The sequence below is a fragment of the Morchella sextelata genome (assembly GCF_020137385.1).
Source record: "Morchella sextelata strain SCLS chromosome Unknown scls_16, whole genome shotgun sequence".
In the NCBI taxonomy this organism is placed as follows: Eukaryota; Fungi; Ascomycota; class Pezizomycetes; order Pezizales; family Morchellaceae; genus Morchella; species Morchella sextelata.
The window spans coordinates 719,916-740,923 of record NW_025408631.1 but is presented as its reverse complement, the minus strand read 5'-3'; the positions used below and the strand labels follow the sequence as shown (position 1 = coordinate 740,923).

General features: G+C 49.4%; 8 protein-coding genes across 8 annotated transcripts; 5 read left to right on the top strand and 3 right to left on the bottom strand.

Annotated features, from left to right (window-relative positions):
- Positions 1 to 1,466: 1,466 nt before the first annotated feature.
- H6S33_003902 (uncharacterized protein) lies at positions 1,467 to 2,782 on the top strand (the record flags this gene model as incomplete). The annotated part of the gene is made up of 2 exons (XM_044835250.1): positions 1,467 to 1,577; positions 1,694 to 2,782. 2 exons carry the CDS (start codon positions 1,467 to 1,469, stop codon positions 2,780 to 2,782), a joined length of 1,200 nt encoding a protein of 399 aa, XP_044691436.1.
- A 629-nt stretch (positions 2,783 to 3,411) lies between these two features.
- On the top strand, positions 3,412 to 4,777 carry H6S33_003901 (uncharacterized protein; the record flags this gene model as incomplete). The annotated part of the gene is made up of 5 exons (XM_044835249.1): positions 3,412 to 3,414; positions 3,478 to 3,567; positions 3,622 to 3,919; positions 3,971 to 4,238; positions 4,309 to 4,777. The coding sequence occupies 5 exons, from the start codon at positions 3,412 to 3,414 to the stop codon at positions 4,775 to 4,777; spliced, it is 1,128 nt and encodes a 375-aa protein (XP_044691435.1).
- Positions 4,778 to 5,960: 1,183 nt separating this feature from the next.
- On the top strand, positions 5,961 to 6,610 carry H6S33_003900 (uncharacterized protein; the record flags this gene model as incomplete). Its single annotated transcript, XM_044835248.1, has 5 exons — positions 5,961 to 5,987; positions 6,038 to 6,084; positions 6,132 to 6,206; positions 6,397 to 6,489; positions 6,583 to 6,610. The coding sequence occupies 5 exons, from the start codon at positions 5,961 to 5,963 to the stop codon at positions 6,608 to 6,610; spliced, it is 270 nt and encodes an 89-aa protein (XP_044691434.1).
- A 50-nt stretch (positions 6,611 to 6,660) lies between these two features.
- Positions 6,661 to 7,833, top strand: H6S33_003899 (uncharacterized protein; the record flags this gene model as incomplete). The annotated part of the gene is made up of 4 exons (XM_044835246.1): positions 6,661 to 6,722; positions 6,796 to 6,850; positions 6,906 to 7,016; positions 7,090 to 7,833. The coding sequence occupies 4 exons, from the start codon at positions 6,661 to 6,663 to the stop codon at positions 7,831 to 7,833; spliced, it is 972 nt and encodes a 323-aa protein (XP_044691433.1).
- A 1,593-nt stretch (positions 7,834 to 9,426) lies between these two features.
- Positions 9,427 to 10,150, bottom strand: H6S33_003898 (uncharacterized protein; the record flags this gene model as incomplete). The annotated part of the gene is made up of 2 exons (XM_044835245.1): positions 9,427 to 9,878; positions 9,946 to 10,150. 2 exons carry the CDS (start codon positions 10,148 to 10,150, stop codon positions 9,427 to 9,429), a joined length of 657 nt encoding a protein of 218 aa, XP_044691432.1.
- A 968-nt stretch (positions 10,151 to 11,118) lies between these two features.
- On the bottom strand, positions 11,119 to 12,012 carry H6S33_003897 (uncharacterized protein; the record flags this gene model as incomplete). Its single annotated transcript, XM_044835244.1, has 1 exon — positions 11,119 to 12,012. One exon carries the CDS (start codon positions 12,010 to 12,012, stop codon positions 11,119 to 11,121), a length of 894 nt encoding a protein of 297 aa, XP_044691431.1.
- Positions 12,013 to 14,153: 2,141 nt separating this feature from the next.
- On the top strand, positions 14,154 to 16,506 carry H6S33_003896 (uncharacterized protein; the record flags this gene model as incomplete). The annotated part of the gene is made up of 7 exons (XM_044835243.1): positions 14,154 to 14,304; positions 14,640 to 14,971; positions 15,046 to 15,157; positions 15,257 to 15,402; positions 15,469 to 15,829; positions 15,894 to 15,971; positions 16,031 to 16,506. 7 exons carry the CDS (start codon positions 14,154 to 14,156, stop codon positions 16,504 to 16,506), a joined length of 1,656 nt encoding a protein of 551 aa, XP_044691430.1.
- A 1,348-nt stretch (positions 16,507 to 17,854) lies between these two features.
- Positions 17,855 to 19,268, bottom strand: H6S33_003895 (uncharacterized protein; the record flags this gene model as incomplete). The annotated part of the gene is made up of 5 exons (XM_044835242.1): positions 17,855 to 18,042; positions 18,110 to 18,673; positions 18,730 to 18,976; positions 19,036 to 19,140; positions 19,233 to 19,268. The coding sequence occupies 5 exons, from the start codon at positions 19,266 to 19,268 to the stop codon at positions 17,855 to 17,857; spliced, it is 1,140 nt and encodes a 379-aa protein (XP_044691429.1).
- Positions 19,269 to 21,008: the final 1,740 nt, after the last annotated feature.

Here is a 21,008-nt window from a genome sequence, read left to right as displayed (position 1 = left end):
GGGCTATTTTTGCCATCCTCTAGCCAATGGCGGGTTCCGTTTTTTCCTGGGTAAAACCTTTTGAGCACTTGTAAGTGCCCCTTTATGGTCTTTTGGTAGGCCCCCCCAGGATCAGGTTGATATGGTACTTGGTTATCGTAGCTAGGTTGTTGAAGGGGCTGTCCGCAAAGCCTCTTTTTTAGCATGTCCTGGCGAAACATGCAGAGGGCAAATATTTATTTGGGTCTCAGATAGCACAGTAGGTCTGGGCGGCTGATCGACAACTGGGCTGTCGCTTGTCCCCAAAAACCTATTCCCTGCTGATTACGGGATTGCGGCGCATAATAGAGAGACACACACGACCATTTCCCTCATGCGGGTCTGCTGCTGCAGGGTACATCGTGATTACACTACTGGCTGCCCACTGACCAGGAAAAATGTGAATGATTCCTTACTGGCAGGGTGACAGGTATGTAACGAATTGCTTTGAGTATTTGATGGCAACCAAGCTTCCAAGTATAATTGACTGGGTCTAGCCTGTGAATGCCCCGCCCTACCCGAATGATAACAGCAGCAGTAGTGCGTGCACAAATTGTTATATATCATTTGTTGCTCGCACTTCGGCATCCGCACGGTTTAGGTTTCGGTCTTGGTTGTTTCTGCTTTCTGCTCCGACCCTCTTTTACTTGTTCACCGTTTTCTGCTTTTCACAGCTACTCCTGTCTTTTGGACATACATACTTATTTTGCTTTCTTTCTCCTCGCCCCGACGCTCTTCCCAGGTTGTCTGTGGTTTGGTCAGCTGTTGATTCCTGTCCATTTCGGACACCTGCCATAATTTGGGGTTTGATTAACTATACGGTTTTATACTCATATAATCGGCAACATACGTCATGAAGTTCGCAAAGTAAGTAAAAACCCCCGTTGTTTTGGTTCGGTTTTCCTTCCCAGTCCCACCCATTGCGGGGTTGTGCCTGAGCTACCACAGTCATGCAAACAACTGCAGCGAAAATCTTATTAACGGCTGGGAAAATGCATCTAGGTCCATGGAGGAGCTTATGGTTCCTGAATGGAGCTCCCAATATATACAATACAAGGTAGGAACCTCAACTCCCGATAACTTCAAGAAGAAGATACTGGGCGAGCACCATGTGGCGGGAAAAAGTGGTGTGATATGGTCGTCATGTATTCTGGACCTTCCAATGAGCCTCATACCTAGCTCGTGGCTAGGCGTCAACTCTTATTTCTCTCAGACCTTATCTATCGGATATAAACACTTGACATCAACCACCAAGTCCTCTGCTGATCCTAGTTCGTTATTCTAGGAAGGGAAAAAGAAGATCAAGCACGTAACGTACACATTTCGAACACCATCAAATCATGTACCTACCTCAACCAACGCAAAGGATAAACTCAATCGCACCAAAACCCGTGCTCGTGCTGCCTTATCCAGGAGCGGATTGAACCCCCATTGGCACGATCACGACGATGCCAAGAGGAGCGATTCCAAGAGGAACATATCTCAAAATCCTACTTGGTCCCCGCCAGGGCCTGCCGCCCTCAACAAAGATGTTTCCAGTTCCCAGGATTCCGGGGCAGGTAATCGCTTTTCTTTTAGCACATCGCCAACTTCAGTGGAGTTTCCGAGGGAAGTCCACTGGAGGGGTGGCGGTAATTCAAGGCGGGGTTCTGCAAATATCGAATGTAGCTTACAGGGAGCAGCAGCGGCCAATTCTTCGACCGATGACCGACGAGAACCACCTACTCTGAAGCTTCCTGAGCCCATTCAGCCCCTAGAACCTCTAGTCGAGCTGCTCTTGGAGAACAATACGCCTCCCCGTAGTCCTGGTCACAACCATCACATGCTCCGCGCGAACACCGCCGAAATTGATGAAATTTCTCCTCTCCCTCTACCTGACTCAATGATCTCCCCGCAAACAACACAGCGACCATTGATAGAGGAAGAACCAAACACACCGATGAGAAGTATTCTTGCACGTTCTATGACATTTAGTCCTCGGCCATTTGTAAAAAGGGTTTCAACCTTCTTTGGTCCCAATTCCACAGAAGATACTGGCATCGTTGATATTACAAAAGCGCAGACTATAGCAGCATTCGAGTTTCATGGTTGGCTGATTTTAGAACTGTCAAGAATTGAGGAGTTTTATAAGCAGAGGGAAGATGAGGCCGTGCAACGATTTGATGAAATGAAGGAGCAACTAGATGTTTTGAGAGACCGGTGGTTCAAGCATCATTACCGGATTGCATATGAAGGAGATGCTGGCGACGTTCATGATGTGCACATCTCGCAATCAAATAATAAGCGTAGTAGCCAGGGAGCTACCAGTGGTCATGAAGATGGGGTCGAAGGAGCACGTCGGAGGTCTGGGTGGAGAGATACACTTGCATCTATGGGGCGAGGGAAGGACAGCGGTCAAGATCCGGATATCGTGAGCCTATCATCCGAAAACAGGGAGAGTGATGATGCCAGAAGGGACTACGAGCGGAGGAGACCGACCAACGATCCTGGGCACAAATTGGCGAAATCTAAGCTCAAATATGCGTATGTCGAGTATTACCATCGGCTGGAACTCTTGAAGTCTTATGTGCAGTTAAACCGTGACGCTTTCCGGAAGATCACGAAGAAATTTGATAAAGTTTCTGGGTTGAGAACGTCAGGGAAATTCATGGGTGAACATATCAATAAGAGTTATTTTGGTGGAACTGATAATAAGCTCGACGACCTGATCAATGATACTGAGATATTATTCGCTAGGTATTATGCCATTGTCAGATCTGGGTAGAAGTTGAACTAACGGTTGTTTTTATCAAGGTTTTTCTCGAGGTCAAATCGTAAAGAAGCTGCATTGAGGCTTCGAACCAAGGAGAACAAGTCTGTTTACCATTCCTCTTTGTTGAGGAGTGGTTTTTTCCTGGGAGCTTCGTTGGTCATTGGCCTATCATCAGTATGGGAAGCATTGCGTATATTGAAGGATCCGTACGAAGATCCCGAGATGAAAGTCCAAACAAGTTATATTTTGCAGGTAGAGTTCCCCAGCTGACTCAATACCTTGAAGTATTCAAACACTCTAACCATGCATTTTGATAGATATGGGGCGGAGTTTTTCTTATTTTACTTCAAACCTTACTATTTGCTATCAATCTTCGGATTTGGGCAAGAAACCGGATCAATTATGCCTTTATCTTTGAATTTGATAATAGGCACCACCTCAACCATCGTCAATTCCTAGAAATTCCCTCGCTCTTTGGTCTCATATTTACGATCTGCTTCTGGTTTAGTATTCAAAACTTTTGGGAAGGAGAGCTAGATATGATACATTTCCCTATCATTTTTGTTGCAATTGCCGGCGTTATTTTGTTTAACCCCATAAAGGCCTTTTACTTTCGTGCCCGGCTCTATTTCATCACTACTATGGTGAGTTTCTTATTTAATATCATGATTCTCTTCTGATTTGGGGTTCTGACAACTGGATTTTAGGTGAGATTGATGTTATCCGGTTTCTACCGCGTTGAATTCAAAGATTTTTGGATGGGAGACATGTTATGCTCGCAGACCTACGCGCTCGGAGTAAGTTATTATTTGAATTTTCAAATCTAAACTGGTTGACTGACATCAGAGAAGAATATATATCTGTACTTTTGCCTCTACGCCCAGGCTTGGGACAAACCCGAGCAATGCAATTCCTCGCATTCGTACACAATGGGCTTTTTCATGTGCATTCCGGCAATTTGGCGTCTTCTACAATGCTTCCGTCGTTACCATGATTCGCGGCAGGCATTCCCTCATCTTGCCAACGGCGCTAAATATGGATTGACCATTTTGCAATATTTGACGTTGACTTTGTGGAGGAATGACAAATCGAGTAATGTCTTGAGGGGCCTATTCATAACAATGGCGACTATCAGTTCCATTGTCAGTAGTAAGTTTCTCATTCCATTGGTATTTTAATTTGATTCTGACATCATGGCAGTTTTCTGGGATGTTGTGATGGATTGGTCGCTCCTTAACCCTTACGCCCGCTGGCCGTTCCTCCGTGATAGGGTTGGGTTCAAGAAAGCATGGCCGTATTATTTTGCCATGTTTATCGATCCTCCATTGAGATTCAGCTGGGTTTTCTACATCATATATGCCCATGAAATACAGCACTCAGCGTTGTTAAGTTTTATGATTTCTGTGGGAGAAGTATTCCGACGATTCATCTGGTGTTTCTTCCGTATGGAGAACGAGCACTGCGGCAAGTAAGTTGGCTTCCATCCAGTGTGGTCTGAATACAAAAGGGGAAATTATAGACACTGACATCTTTTGCAGCGTTGGAGCAAACCGGGCATATCGCGATCCCCGACTACCATATCATTTTGCGAGTGACAATGAATCAACTACAATGGTCGCATCACCTGTTCCAGCAGATCCGGAGGCACACTCTGAGCCACTTCTTGTCACACCTGCACACCCAACTGTGGATATCGAACAAGGCCATGCGACTGGTATGCGCCACAGGCAAAGCCGGAACAGTAGGATCAAGAGGCACGGGTCAGGAAGTCCTGCCATGCAGGCCCTGGAGCGCTTGGGACGGACGATGACAAATGCACACAAAAAGGATTACGAAAGAAAACGTGGCTCAGAGGACGATGCTGGCGCCAGCAGTAGTGATGATGAAGAAGAAGAAGGGGAGGAGGAGGAGGGAGAGTTGGAATCCGCTGATTTTTATCAGCGAACGGCAGAGGGAGAAGCGGGTGAGCTGACGTTAATAAAAACAGTAACCGAAGCTGGGCGGTGAGGAAGTGAATTTTGATGAATTTCTTTTGTCATGTTTACGTATGTATTTACCAAGTATATGGTGCGTGATGATATGCACTCACCTTTAGCGGATTTTTTCTCTCTTTGAGTTTTCTGTTCATTAATATCTCTTATTTTGGGCATGATTGGAGTGGGGGTATATGGGAGTTTTGGTTTTTCTCTTATTCGTAATGTTATTTGGCCAGCTTATTATAACTTTGCCATATCTTTTCGTTTAACTTCTTTCGTGTGTTCTCCTACTTTTATGGTTTGTGAGGGGAAGGCATTATATATATTACCACCTAGGATTTATTTGGATGGAATGAAATGGAGCGGGATATCCACCCCTTCAATTTGGCGAGCTTTACTCTACTCTACTCCACTAGGATGGGAATTGTATTCGGTTCCTTGGAAAGCATTTAGGGATGGTGAAAGGGTACTTTAGAGTTGATGGTATGATCGAAGGACCATGAGTTGAAATGTATATGTATATGGCAAAAATCGCTGTCTTAGACTCGGGGAGACGCATAAGATTATGGCAGCACAACCTGACTTCTCCCAGAGGTCAAAACTTCATGGGGTGTGCAGTTAGAACCTCTTCCTACTTGGGCCCGTTGGACTGGAAAGATGGGTTTAGTTGGGATGCGTAATGGAGCGGTCATGTTCTACCATGTGCGTTTTTTTACCTTCACTCATTCGATTGGGTCTGCGTTCAGATTTATGCTCCTAGACTATTCACCTTACCAATCCGTCTATCTTCAACCACAAAAGACAACCGAATCAACTCTGGGGAGCTGAAAGATTATGGGTATCTTCGCTTCGCAATGAGCTCTGGAGATTATGTAGGCCTCATTCACATGCTGTTGAGCGGATTTCGTAGTTATTTTCTAAAGCGAAGCAAGACTAGACTCCAGTGGAAAGCTTTGGTCAGTGGCGCCTGCCTTGCTGAGCTCTGACAGGAACTATTTGACTTGACTGTGGAGCTCAAGCTAGCCAAGAATAACGCTGGCATACACAACAATCATATGACGGGTACAAATAGACTAGGAGGGTGAAATCCACACATACCTCATATTTGATATTTGCGCCTAGAGATAGCCTTGAGTGACATATACTCAATGCCTCATGTTAATATAAACTTCCCGGACGCATATGTAGTTTTGGACACCTCCCGACGACGGCCAATGATAATATGTCAACTATTCGGCTCGGTACTTCTTGCATAAAACCTTAGTTATGTGCGGTATTAATCCTCTTTGAGCTTACTGAGACATGTTTTTTCTTCTGGGAATGGACGGAACAGGATGTGTATGTAGTCTACATTATGCCTAGTTTGGGCTACTAAACATTTTCAGACATCATGAAAACCCGGCTACGACACTGCAACTAAAACCCTTCACAGGCTGTATGAGGATTAGTTGCCCGGCCGGGTAAGATCTCCCCACACTTCTAATCCCCGCATATTTCAGAACGGACTGCCATGCCAGGAACGGATGCAAGGTTAAAATAGGCCTGCGTATTCTGCCGGCGATATTATTGGGCGACCCGGAAAGAAAAAAGGGCCGTTGGGGTTCTTAGTGGTTGTGTCCTGTCGTGTGTCCTGGGCTGAGATTTTTCCAGACGTGCCCTCCTTCTGGTTACAACGCATTCTTGCTCCGCTCTTTCCAAGAGAATTTCTGTCTGCTTAATTATAGATACACTTTTTGCTTGCTCGTGAGTCCCCCCAGTTTTTAGTCTGGAATTAATCGCTTCGGGTTATAATTGGGATACCGGTATGTCGTACTGACATGGTAATGGCGTCATAAGCAGGTACACAAGGACAAGGACCGGCTGAACGAACAACCACCACGATAGCTTTTTTGCAATAAATTGTTGGAAAAAATAATGATGTTTCCGCCGTCGCAGCAGCTAAACGTAGATGCTAGGGCCATCAGTGGCATAGTGGGGTTCGTTCGTTCTGTTGTAGTTGTCCGATGAAGTATTGTGAGTTGACTGACAAATTGCCCTTATGACACATAGGTCGATATCAATTTCCTGCTGGATTGTAGTATTCTCACCACAGATAATAACCAATGTTAGTTAGCCTTTGCTATCTCAGATGTAAAGAACGTTTTGTAACGATTATTTAGTTCCGGCGAGGTTCCGCCGAAGGCCTGTCATTGGCCTTCCTCATTGTCTGGCTCGCTGGCGACGTCTTCAATGTCCTCGGTGCAGTTCTACAGGGCGTATTGCCCACCATGGTACGTACCAAATACCCCATATCCATACATAGTCAGTGATTATTAGTTAGTAAGACGATACTCACCGTCATAGGTAATCCTCGCCGTCTACTACACCATTGCAGATATTGTCCTTCTCTTCCAATGCCTCTACTACAAGCGCCTCAATTCAAATCCCACGCTGCACGACCCCGTCCCTACCATAACCATCAGCGTCGACGGCTCGCACCTCTCCCCCGCCACTCCTCTCCTCGACCCCCTCTCCAAAGATATACTCCTTGAGCGGCCCCAAAGTCTCGCACAGACTATCCTCTTCAACCTCACAGCCATCCTCAGCGTCTGCATCGCTGGCGTCTTCGGCTGGTGGATCAGCGAGGCCGAGTATCCGCACCATGACGACCCCACCTCCCCTCCAGCCGACATCCAGTTCTCACAACTCGGCCAGGTCTTTGGCTACCTCTGTGCAGTCCTCTACCTTGCCAGCCGCCTGCCACAGATCCTGCTCAACTACCGGCGTAAGTCGTGCGACGGCATTAGTCTGCTGTTCTTCTTGTTTGCCTGCTTGGGCAACTTGACGTATGTGGTGTCGATATTAGCCTATGTGCCGCGCGCGAGCAATGCGGATGAGGCCAGGGACGAGTACAGGAAGTATGTGGCGGTGAATGCGAGCTGGTTGTTGGGTAGCTTTGGCACGTTGGGGCTGGACTTGGCGATTTTCGCACAGTTCTTTTGGTATAGGGATCTAGTGGGGGAGTGTGAGCGCGAGTATGAAGAGGAGAGTAGTGTGTTGAGTAGTGATGATGAGGCCGATTTAGATGTGAGAGTATGCGTGGGGTAGAGATGTGTATGTGGTGTGGATAGTGTATTGGGTACGAGTGGGTTTGTTTGGTGCGCATACTAAAAGAAATTTTTTTTCTTTCTTTTTTGGAATACATGTGGTTATGTAGGTACGTAGAAACGAACATCAGAAATAGCATATCACGCATATATGAATTGAAATTGTTTTTGGGCCTAAACTGGCATGATGGAGCTCTAGCTCTTCCGATCGATTAGTGCTCTATAGTACAGTCACTGTTCTCTTGTGCGGTGGGAGAGATGTTTTTGACGAAAACAATCATTATAAAAGCTCGCCTCGCGAACTGTCGCATGTATTCCTCTTTCCCCGACCAGTTGGCGCAGGCTGCAAGGCGTATCTTCGATCCGAGTGATAATACATGACTATATCCGCAGTTTTTTTTTTTTGTTTAACTCATACCATAGCAGTAGAATTACCTACCCCACTCTACCATAAATCCAGCAAAGTTCGTTTCCGGTGTCCTATCCATGGCACGATACGATATAGCCCTTTACCCCACCTCCTACAGACGCCCGAGTGAGATGATCGTGGGGAGTGACTGTTAGATTGTGGACCACAGTTACCATCTTTTACGAGCGGGTCATGCATGCGTAACCTATCATTCACAAGATAACCCGTGGACACCATACTCCACAATTATCTTCCACCACCAAGAGCGAACAGACATATTGACATTTAGCCAACCTTACCCTCGGAGTAAACGCAAAGGCCACACAACGAACCTGAATCCGAGCCTAGGAGGGGAGGGGGGGGGGGGGGGGAGGGGGCATCTCCAACAGAGGGGACACAAGCCCAACCCATTTTTCTATACCCCCTCCGAACTCCCTTCCCTCACCCCATCATAAACGCCATCGTAAAGTGGTTACGGGCGGTTACAGATAAGATGATAGAGCCACCTCCAATTCCGGCTCATGGGTATGGTCTGCACCCATCGGACCCATCCATCACCACATCACTCTAACCCGCATCCCACAACACTGATACTTTTCGAACTGCATAGCTATAGGGACTCATCTACATCCAGTCTCAGCATGCCCGCAGTCAATATACCATCCGCGGTCTTTCAGTCTCGATGTCTGGGGTTTCGACCACTCGGAGTAGTTACGGCGGCTGACGGTGTAGGCGTTTCTGGGTCGCTCATGGCCGCTGGACACAATCAGCCCTAGCTCCTAGCTATATATCTTTGGCCAAGGCGCATAACCAGCACCGACCTTCTTGCACGGAGCATTATGCACAGTTCCATCGGGAGCCAGAATAGCGAGATCCGCTGCCGCTGTGCGTGGACTCTAATGGCGATGAAGTTGGCCGCCGAGTGCACTCCACCTCGAGTCTCAGACTGCGGTGTTTCCAGAAACGCGGTCATTGGTCACCAAACTTCACGTGCCGCCAATTATGCGAGTGATACAACATGATGCAGATCGGATTATTTACATGAAAAAAGAGCTCTGAATATTTTTTCTACCCGCCAGGAAACTTTCTAAAAAGAAGAAAAAGAAAAGAAGAAGAGAAGGACAACCGAAAAAGCTACGCCACTATATATTATCTTACAATTCCCTCCTTATATACCCCCACTATCTACGCCTCCCGACTGTCGCCTTTATACAGGTCCAGCCTCTCCACGCCCTCCTGGATCCCCTGCGCCCCATTCACACTGGCCCCCGCACCCTCACCCGCCCCCGCACTCCCACTCGCCTCTCCCTTCTTCTCCCCCTCCTCCTCCTCCCCCTCTCCCGCCTCACCCCCAATCCCCTCCTGCAGCCCCTCACAGTTGCCCAATATCCACTCGACCACCTCCATCTTCTCGTTCAGCTCCGCCTCATACACCGGATCGTGGCCCGCGCTGTTCACCACCGTCGGGTCCGCATTCGCCACCACCACAAGCGCCTCCACGATCTTGACATGCCCGTTCAGCGCCGCCCAATGCAGCGGCGTGTTTCCGGCGGCGTTCTTGTGCGCTACGACGGCGTGCGGCGGCGCGTGCTGGTTGGCGGGCGTGGGGAGGTGAGAGAGGATCTCTTTGACGGTGTCTATACCACACACTACACGTTAGCTAGGCCAATTCCACCGAGAAAGAAGTGGGAATCTTGAACGCACCGAAATGGCCGTTCCCGGCGGCCATGTGAAGCGCATTGTTGCCCGAGTGCTCGTCGAGGGCAAGCTCGAGCACTTGTGCGGCGGATGCGAATGCGGTGGTGGGGTCGGCGGTGATGGAGGAGAGGGTGGAGGCGAGGTCGGCGGTTTCGCCGGCGCGGGCAAAGTACAGGATGTCGTCGACTAGGTCTTCGGAGAGCGTTGCCATTTTTGCTGGATTTGGTGGTGGTGGGGGGTGGTTTTGGCGGGGTAGGGAAAGAGGTGTGGAAACAAAGTTTTTGAGGTGGGGCGGCAACGGCTACGACTGGAGTCCTAGTGTTGGAGACGAGTAGACGAGGGCGGGCCGGGTAATGGGACGGGGTGCGGTTGCGGCGCTTACTGGGGAATGTTTAGTAGATATTGCTACTACTGGGAGGAGGAGAGCTGGGTATCGTGGGGTTGAGAAGAGTCTTCTTGTGGAGGAGGAGTATGGCGGGGCTGTATCACAACCAAAAATCTACCCAGAGTAACACGATCAGCGTGGAATACTGACAGTGATTTAGTTACACCTGACTGATTCAAATCTCATGAACCTAAGTGATACAGAACACCTCGAGCTCTCTTATCGTGATATCAGTTGTTTATTCTGTATAACGTAAGATATCATTGCAACTGCGATAAGCCATTATAACGATCTTTCCTCCGTCTAATTGAATACATAACTACATTACAATGGACTGTGAGCCTCGTTTCCTTTCTTTCTTTCTTTCTTTCAGTCTTCCTCGACACTACTTTCCCGGCAATTTATATGCAGTGGATAAAACACAAGACGCAAAACGCAAAACAGGATAACATGTAGCTTGCTGGTATACTGCATGTACCGCAATAAGCCGTTCAGTAGTAGTAGTGGTGGTGGTGGTGGTAGTAGTAGAGCGCGGGCGGGAAACAGTCACTCAAGGTGATAAAAAAAAAGAAGGGTAAAAAACGACTTATCAAAGACCCGCAACCCCACAAGAAATAGATTTACTTGACATAAAAGAAATATAAAAAAAAACGCCGAAAACCAGCCCAATGCCACGTTATAGAGTTTCGAGTCGACAGTTACCGACGATACTGATGATGATGCTCTCTCTCCCCATCTGCCGCCAAATCAAAAAAAGTTGAATTTTCGTGTGTAAAAAAAGAAATACCGTCGAATTAGTCTCTCAACCACGCCTTCCGCTTTTCCTCCTTCCTGGCCTTGCGCTTCTCCTGGAACTCCCTCACCTCCTTCCTCGACAGCTTCCTCGTCTGCCTCTCCGCCTTCAGGCTGCGCCCATCATGCGTGCTCGCCGCCGCATCAACATCGAAATAAAACTCCATCTGCCGCCGCGACTTGTTCTCGTCATTATAGTTCTCGGGCACGCGCCTCGACGCCGCCGGCTGGAATTTACCCGTGAAGCGATTGAACGCCCCACGCGCCACATACTCGTCGCCCTGGGCACCGGCGGCATTCTGCACCTGCGCATACGGAGCCGTGGGGTCGTAGTCGCCGTGGATGGCGGGATTGTACGTCAGGTTCGGGTCCGGCTCGTCCTCGAGCGGCAGGGGCGGGTCGCCAGCAACAGCCGTCGCCAGCGTCGCCTCCGGCACGCGCGGGTTTGTCCACGTCGTCTCGTTGGTGTGCGAGTTGTAGAAGTAGTAGGCCTGGTAGGTGCCGTCCCAGATGGGCTGCCAGCCGTCGCTGTCCTCGGCCTCTGTCGGGGGGGCTTCGGGGGGCAGTGGGGGCTGCGAGCTGGTGGCTTCTGGGGGGGGCTCGGGCTCCTCGCCTTCTTCTTCGGAGGAGTCTTCCTCGCCTTCCTCGCGGCTGCTTTCGCGCGAGGTCTGCTGGGCGGCGAGGGCGGCGTCTTGGGATGCCTTATCGGGCTCGTTGGTTATGGAGGAGGAGGAGGAGGAGGTGGTGGTGGTGGTGGTATCATTACTAGTATCTACGGCGGCGGCGGCGGCGGCGGCGGCGAGGGGCTTGGGGGACTCGGGGGCTGGTGAGGAGGCTTTGGAGCCAGCTTCAGCTTGTGCTGCTGGCTCAGTGGACGGCGTGTGTGAGCCAGACATTGACCTGGAGGAGGAGGAGGAGGAGTTGTTTCTATGCGTGCGATGGGGGTGTTTCGGCGGGAGAGGAGGAATCAGAGGCCCCGACAAGAGCCGCTGAGCACCCCTGGCCGGGTAGGGCTCAGGGCTGGCTGTTGGGGTCCCGTGCGCCAAGAGAGTGCTCACGTGATGTGGGTTAGGGCCCGTTGCTTTAGCTGGGGCCATTGATTGATGCAGTTGCAGATAGAGTGAGAGCGCTTGTTGTGTGCTCTTCTCCGCTCTGCTCTGCTCTGCTCTGCTCTGTAGACACACACACTGCCAATGCAACAGGTCATTGGGATTGACCTAATCATCCACGTAGAACCCGTGGTGAAGGTAAAGCTCATTGTTCAGTATCAGAACCTTTGGCTGCCTCTTCTGCGGGAGTTTCAAGCAGCAGGAAGCCATAGCTAACAGCTTGGTGGTTGAAGGTGTTGTTGCCTGGGATTCCCAACAGCAATTGAGCTGAAATCGCCTCAGCTCAAAGAAACTGCTCAAAGTACTCCTCCCATTGCAATATATCCATCCCCCAAGCTCAGCATGACAAACAATTCCCAAACGGTATGCCGGTGAGCAATTTAAGCAATGATTACTGTGCAACTATATCCCCGGTATCTAGAACATGTATGTGTATGTGGTAGATATTGCAATATTCCAACTGGCCGTTCGGGCGCGTTGTTCGCATATAATGTTCTCATGCTCATGCATGATGATTCTCTGTGAAACTCGGAGCTCAGCCCTACTCCAGGGTTCGTAGCTATCGATGTTTCGGGCCATACGCAGCGCCCCATATCTGTCTGTTGGGTATTCTCTACCAGCGATAGGGTGCAGGTTCACATCGCGTGCGCGTGCGGGGGCGGCGAAGGAAGCTCGTCGGCACTTTGTTTTTCGGTCAGGGAGTGGAGGTGGTGGTGGAAGGTGTGTGTGTGGTGGTTGTGTGGTTGTGTCGTCCCTGGACTTTTCCTTTTTTCTCTTTTTTCTCTCCTCCTCGAACCCTCTTTTCCACAAGCTTCGTTCGGCAGGACCCTTCTTTGCCACGAGCTCTGACCACATTCAATACTGTGCTGTGGAACACCTCCCTTCCCTCCCCTCCTTGCTTCTGTCGGTTAGTCACTTGCTACAGTAGAGAAATCGATCCCAATTCATACAAGAAGCTGCCCAGATGATTATTATTCTAATTTCTTATCGCAGCCTGCTCGTGCACTTGCTGCCTGTTGTGGTTTACGCATACTCTCTTTGCCCTAGCCTGCTTGTAAAGCAATCTCGTCCCCCTGAACTTGGAGTCTGAGTCTGTGAGCTCTTCATATCAGAGCCATCATATTGGGCCGAGTAGGTACATACATGTAGGCAAGTAGTAGCATGTAGCATAACCACCAACAATTGTCACCAGCACTCCAGCAGCTCCAACACCCGCTACAATAGAGTACTGGCAAGCATGACCATTGACTCCATTTGCTCTCTCCTTTCCCGTTGCTGGGTCCCACAATCTCGCCCCTTTATCCTTACCAGATATCCCACCACCCCCGGCCAACAGCAACAGCCCGGACACATACATACATAGAAGTGCATACTACCCTACTACCCCGCCTGTCTCTCTGCGCGCAAAAAAAGAGCTTAGGTTTTCTTGCGAACATTCGCTCCTCTATTTCTAGCGATTCTTTCTGGGTTCTTTTCCTTCTTCCCCTAGTAGAATCAGAGAAGCACAGAGGGTGAGCAAGAAAGACAGGAAGAGAGGAAAACTGAAGAAATAATTCCCCATTGCATAAGTTACATATTTACAACCCCGCTCATCCCACCACCACCACCACCACCACCACCACCCCTCTCTCCCGTCGTCGTCTCCGTTCACGGGTCCAGTCCAACCCAACCCAACAACATCCATCACCCCCAAGCCATCACCACCATCCACCTTCCTTCCCCGTCCTCTCCCCCGTCCCCCCAATTCCGCCACCTAACCCATCACCTCTACAACATTCATCTCTGCATCCTCTAGAAGTTTGCTGAACCCTACGATACTTGGAGGATTTCACTTTGGTGCCCGTGCTTAGCGACGCCTCCCTTTCTCCCTTTCTCCTCCTCCTTCCTCCGTATACCCTTCCAATCTCCAAATCAATCAACCCGTCACAATGGCCGACTCCAATGCTCCCGCAGTGAACGTGAAGCTCGAGAATGCCATCCGCGCTGTCAGCGAGAAGAAGCCGATACCAGAGATCGATTTCACCCTGCATACCATGGAGGATGGAACCCAGGTGTCGACCCTGGAGCGAGTGTGCAAAGGTATGTCGTGTTGAGCTTTTGTGTGTGCGTGTGCAGGTGCTGGGAAAAACTGGGAACCATCATGGGTCTAGCTGGAAGATGCCTTATCCATCTATATACCGGTCTTTTGGCGGACCTTCAAGATGTCCATCTCCCATTATTTAAGACCCCACAGCAGAGGGTATCTGATGATATACTTGCTGGCTATGATTTCATCACCCACCCCTTGATGTCCAGCCCCTACCTACTTCTCTTGTTTCTACGGGGGACCAAAGATATCTCATATAGCAATCTTTTCTGGCCAATGTGTGTCCCATGACAGAATGCTAATCGTCTTGTTTTCATCGCCTGTTTAGATGTGCAAGCTCCTGCTTTCCACAAACCTCGCGATGACCAATTCTACGACCCTAACGACCCAACCAAGCCCAACCTCGCATTCCTCAAGCAGCATTTCTATCGTGAAGGGCGTCTGACTGAAGAGCAAGCTCTCTTCATCTTGTCACGATGCACTGAGGTCCTTAAGACCGAGCCCAATCTCCTCGAGATGGATGCTCCCATCACCGTGTGCGGTGATGTCCATGGGCAGTATTACGATCTGATGAAATTGTTTGAGGTTGGTGGCAACCCGGAGGAGACCAGGTATCTGTTCTTGGGGGACTATGTGGATCGAGGGTATTTCAGTATTGAGGTATGTTATCAAAACCAGTCTGGAAATCCCCCCTTCGTTGGAGGTGAATACCCGCTAAGAAGCTTTCGCCACAGTGTGTTTTGTACCTATGGTCTTTGAAAATCCACTATCCGAACACGCTTTGGCTTCTGAGAGGAAACCACGAGTGCAGACATTTGACCGACTACTTTACGTTCAAGTTGGAATGTATGTCTTTGAGATTCTATATGAATTCTTGGATTTTTTTCCTTCTCTCTATCCGGTCTTGAGATAGACCCTGATCTAATCCGGTTTTGGGAATCATAGGCAAGCACAAATATTCCGAACGTGTGTATGAAGCTTGTATGGACAGTTTCTGCGCTTTGCCCTTAGCTGCCGTCATGAACAAGCAGTTCTTGTGTATCCACGGTGGACTGAGTCCCGAGCTGCAGACACTTGACGACCTCCGAAGTGTATGTCGCTCATTCATATGTTGCTACGTCCCGTGTACGAATCTTGGGTTCTAATAATCTTACTAGATTGATCGCTTCCGCGAACCTCCTACCCACGGTTTAATGTGCGATATCCTTTGGGCGGATCCACTTGAGGAATTCGGACAAGAAAAGACCTCGGATTTCTTCATCCACAACAACGTCCGCGGTTGTTCGTACTTTTTCTCATACCCTGCGGCATGCTCTTTCCTCGAGAAGAACAACCTACTTTCTGTCATTCGTGCCCATGAAGCGCAGGATGCAGGTTACAGAATGTACAGGAAGACCAAGACGACTGGTTTCCCCAGTGTCATGACTATCTTTTCCGCACCCAATTACTTGGATGTGTATAACAACAAGGCAGCCGTGTTAAAATACGAGAACAACGTCATGAACATTAGGCAGTTTAGTAAGTTTTTTTTAAGATGTGGCGATCGAGAATAAGTACGCAGGGACTGACCGAGTTGACTTAGACTGCACACCGCATCCTTACTGGCTACCAAACTTTATGGATGTGTTTACCTGGTCACTTCCGTTCGTCGGCGAGAAGAGTTTGTATACCTACTTGACTATTCAAGTTATCTTTAGCTGACAGACTACAATCACTTAGTCACTGATATGCTTATCGCCATCCTTAACACTTGCTCCAAGGAAGAGCTCGAAGACGATTCACTTTCGCCAACTGGAACAGATCCCATGTCGCCACCTCTTGAAGTCGATCTGGATCCCAACAGCCCAGACGCCAAGCGCCGTGCCATCAAGAACAAGATTCTCGCCATCGGCCGTCTGTCGCGTGTATTCCAGGTCTTGCGAGAAGAGTCGGAGCGTGTTACTGAGCTCAAGACCGCAACGGGTGGCAGGCTACCCGCTGGAATGCTTATGCTCGGTGCTGAAGGTATCAAGGAGGCCATTACGTCTTTCGAGGAGGCAAGGAAGGTCGATCTGCAAAACGAGAGATTGCCACCGAGTCACGAGGAAGTCGAGAAGAGAGGAAAAGAGGCTAAGGAAGAGGCCATGAGGACTGCAGTCAGAGAGGCCGACAACGATAAAGAGTTGAACAGAGTTGCCAGGAGAATCAGCATGTAAGTTTTTTGGCCCCACCCCCATGTTTCGAGTCCGGTGAAGCGGGAAAAAGGCTAATTTCCTCGGAGGGGAGACAGAGGTTAAATCAGACTCCAAGAGACGTCAAACGTAACGAATAATGCTTAGCTTGTAAGGATGGATAGCACCTGTGCTTGGTGGGGCATGAAGGTTGCGAGCAGTTGGGGTATGAGCGGATAACAGATGATTGCGAGGGCTTTGTCCAATGTTTTGTTTCCTGTTTTGGATTGCTGTATGGGTCGTCAGGATGGGATATCCGATAGCGATGGAAATGGGGAAGCAAAATCAGTCCAGGTACATCAACATTAAACAAGCCAAAAAATACCTCTTCTGCGCGCGCGTTTGTGTTCCTTTTTTTTCCTTTTCCTTTTCCTTTTTATTCTTTACGTTACTTCTCTTCCCTTCGCCCCGCTCAGTGCAGAAAGAAAAAAAAACAGTGTATTAAAAACCTGAGAGGGGCCGGGGGAATAATAGTTTTGCAAAAATCCCCCCTTGTCTCATTCCTTTAAGTAAGGTGGAGGGAAAGTTGGTGGTATTATATACGATACTTGTATCTAGTAGTCTATGATCTTTGTTGTGGGTTCTGTTCTGCCTTTTGCGAAGGGGTGGGGGGGGTGGGGGGGATTATATACAGATGGGCACTTATACCACTCTTTTTTCTTGTGCTTGGTGATATGGATCTCTGGCGTTCTCATGTGTGGTAGCCGTTGTGCGTGGGATGTGAGTGATGGACTGTGATGCAGCGGTATGACGAACGCGAAGGTGTCATCTTGTGTTATCCCGTGCTGTGTGGGTTGGTGTTGTGTGGTGATCGGTGTGAGGCGAGACTTCGGTAACATTGAAGATTGGAAATAGGACTGGGAGACGATTGATTGCGGGCAGTGGGCTACTAAGCATACCAAGAGAGGTGGGAGTATGAGCCCCCTCTAGCCCTGTAGTAATAACCCCCTTTCAAAAGGAAGGGGGGGGGGATCGATACACTCAACAGCTAAAAGGCCCACGCCGCCATAATCAGCCATCATCGCCTGATTTCTCCGGGAGGTCGATCGCGAAACTATGGAAGATGTGCCTGATGATCACGAAGTATCACTCGACGCTGAAACCAACCCGTCCTCACCACCCGCTACGCCGGATCGGTTCCCTACGTCCATCCATTTCTCTTGCCCTCTGTCTTTGAGTATTATGGCTGTCTTGGTGCCGAGTGATCACTGGTGAATATATGTCCGTCACATGACAGAATTTAATGCACAACAAAGAAAATCAATTTTTTCCCACCACCGCAATAACTATGTCTATCTACAAATTGTTCTTTCCCGCCCCTGCCCCTAGTTAATTACTCCATCCAACCTCGGTCACCACGCTTCAGTCTACTCTGATCCCTCCCGCTGCGGGCATCGAGTGCCTGCTTCTTCAGCATTCTGTGCGTGTCGCGCTTAAGGTATGTGCACTTGGCCTTCAGCGTCGCCACCGCCGACAGGAACAGCTCGTCCGCGTCGAACTGACCCGAGGACTCGATAGAGACTAACACCACCGCATCATGTCAGCAAACCAAAAGCCACAGACAAACAGAGAAGGAGTGTAGACATACAGATGAAATGATCTCTAACCCTCCCCAATTCCACAAAGCCCTTAAACTCCTCATGCCTCAGCACCTCCCTACTAACAGTATCATTCCTTGCATTCCCGACCACAGCCATTTTCTCCCCCGTGTTCGGATCCGCCTCAAACGCAATAACCCCCTTCGGAAAACACGCGGCAAACCTCTCCGCGGCCCGCCCCAGGATCGGCTTCTTGATCTTGATCAGCGGCAGCAACCGATATGACGCCGTCGCTACCGGCGAGAACTTGGCGTGGTCCTGCCCAATGCCCTTGACGCAGTGCATGGTCACATCGATCTCCTGGCCTGGCCTCAGCTTGGCGATGAGGATGTCGGGGTTTGCGGCGCGCACGGGGTTGGCCGCGAAGGACTGGACTTGCTTGCCGGCGGGCTCGAATATGAGGTCACGGGCGTGCACGGAGTGGTTCTTGTAGAGCTTGTCGGGATCGGTTTCGGACTTTTTGGCGCCGGGGAGGCGTTCGCAGGTAGCGCGGAGGTGGAGGACGATGGTGTCTTCGTCGGTGGGGTAGCGGGTGGGTTCGCCGGGGGCGGCTTCTACGGGGTGTGTTAATGGGGCGGAGGGGGCGGGAACGGGGGGTGGGGTGACGTACTGGTGTACCACTTCATAGCTCGTAATGCCGCTTTGTCGCCCGTCAAGGGTATTAAGCCCAACCTATGGGACAGAACCTCGTCCTGGATAATGCTAGTGTTGTTGGATACATAGACAGTCTCAATTGCTAGCGTCGCCACCTCTGCGAGCAGGATCCGGCGGAATGTGTTTGCGATCGAGGCGTCAATGTGGATCAGGTCGAACTCGGCGAAGAGTGGACTGTTCTTGTGGAAAACGACTTTAAAGGTCTGTGGAAATGTTAGCTAGAGACAGCCTGAGAAGGAGGAGAGAGAGGAGAAGTGCATACCTGCTTGAACTTGTTGATGTCCCAGGAGTGGTCCTCGTTCGGCCAGTGCCCGGGAAAGTCGGTGGAGGTGACATTTGTGACGATTTCGGCCTCGACGCCGACGACCTGTGGCGGGGTGAGTTAGCTCTCAGTGTGTGTGTGTGTGTGGTTGGGGGGGGGGGGGGGGGTAGAGGCGTGGGAGTAGGGAGGTATCGTACCCTTCGCGGATCTACATTGTGGGTAGATGAAGGCATTCTGTATATATGTGAGTTGTGTGTTTTGTGTGTGCTGTGCTGCTGGACTGGGAGTGATAGGTATTTTGTGCTGCGAAGGGAAAAAAAGATTAACCCTGCTGCAGAACAGAACGGAACTAGCTTAGCTGCTGCACGGTAAGCTTGCAAGTGAAGAGCCGCACTGGCGCTAGCCGTAATGGGCGATATTAATAATAGTAGTAATAATGCCCACCAGAGCAATTGATCTTTTGTGTCGAGTCTTTACACACAAGAGGGCGGCCGTTCGAATCGATGTCTCTTAATCGCACGCCATTGCAAATCCAATCAATTGATCTGTCCCGCATAGACGAAGATACGTCTGTGTAGAAAGCTCAGCGTAAATTACATGTAGTTCCATGGCCAGGTACTGTAATTAAGGCGTTGTTTGTTCTTATGGCTGTAACAAGACCAAACTATTGGATGAGAAGAGAGGCGGTGATGTATTCACAGGACTACTAGAGTTTCTAGCTTTATACGACATGATTGAGGGCAGGTTTTCAGGCCACCTTTTCCTCGCCATAAGTCCACAGTTGTAGCATACGTTATAGCTGACAGTCACGTATGCCGTACGGTATATATAATACTGCAGAGGAGGAACTCATTAGCTTATGCAGGCCCGTGTTTACTCTCGATCTCTGTCCTGACTCCTAGCTTAGAGCATGCGGCAAAAAAGTCTATGGCCGAGGACGATAACCCTAACCCCACCATACTACCTTGCCAAAGACCTCGAACTGGCGCTCACCAACTTCTAACAACCACTTAAAAATATAACCAAGGCCATCGAAGGGGCTCGGTCTTTCAAACTTGTTTCGCTAAATTTCTCCGCCATTGATACCGGGCCACGATGTCCCTCTTTTAATGCCTTTTCTACGACTAGGGGTTTACTGATGCAACTCTCCCGGTCTAACTATCTATCTTTATTCCCATGCAAACCGACAATCTAGTGGAAAACTGTCCGCGAATAGGCGCCATACGAATTTCATCGAGACTACTTGGAGAAAGCTTCAAAACTTCCCATTTACTCCATCTCGCTCATATATACTCTGCCCAAGGCCTACCATCACGAGCTGTGTCAGAAGATAAGAGAATCTGAAACTATTCGTAGCAGATAACGAGCACAAACTAGGTCCTGAGACTTTACTCTGAGGCCTTTCTTCTACTCCTGAGGGCAATCTGTAAAATGCTGAGACTTGCAGATTCTGAGTGATTCCTAAGCAGGTTTCCCATGCGCAGCATCCATCTTAGCTTAATCAAAGACACCTTAGGAAACCCCGGGTCTTTCGGGTTAAGTCTCGTGTGCTTAGAACCGAGTCCGAAATGTATCAAGCGTGGACGAGAATTAAGCTCACGTCGGAACTGGATTTTCTCATCCGCAGTATGTTGGTTGCTCGGGCTTTGGGTTCGAGTCGAGGACTCAAGTCAACTGGTCTCGTTGACCTCGATGGTAAAAACACACCAAGAAGTGGAAAATGATGCAGCCCCTGTGCTGGGAGATGTATAATAGCTGAGACAAACACAAGAAGATGAAGACAAAACTCATCATATTTGGCCTAGAAACAAATATAAGGTGATGGTAACATAGCTATATCAAGCAACGACTCGACCATAGAAACATAGGCGCCATTTGAATCGATCCTGGGAGGGCCATTGGCCGGGATAATAATCATAACGGATCGATGGCCTTGGCCAGTAGCTGGTCCAGTGATGAAAATGTCTGTTTAT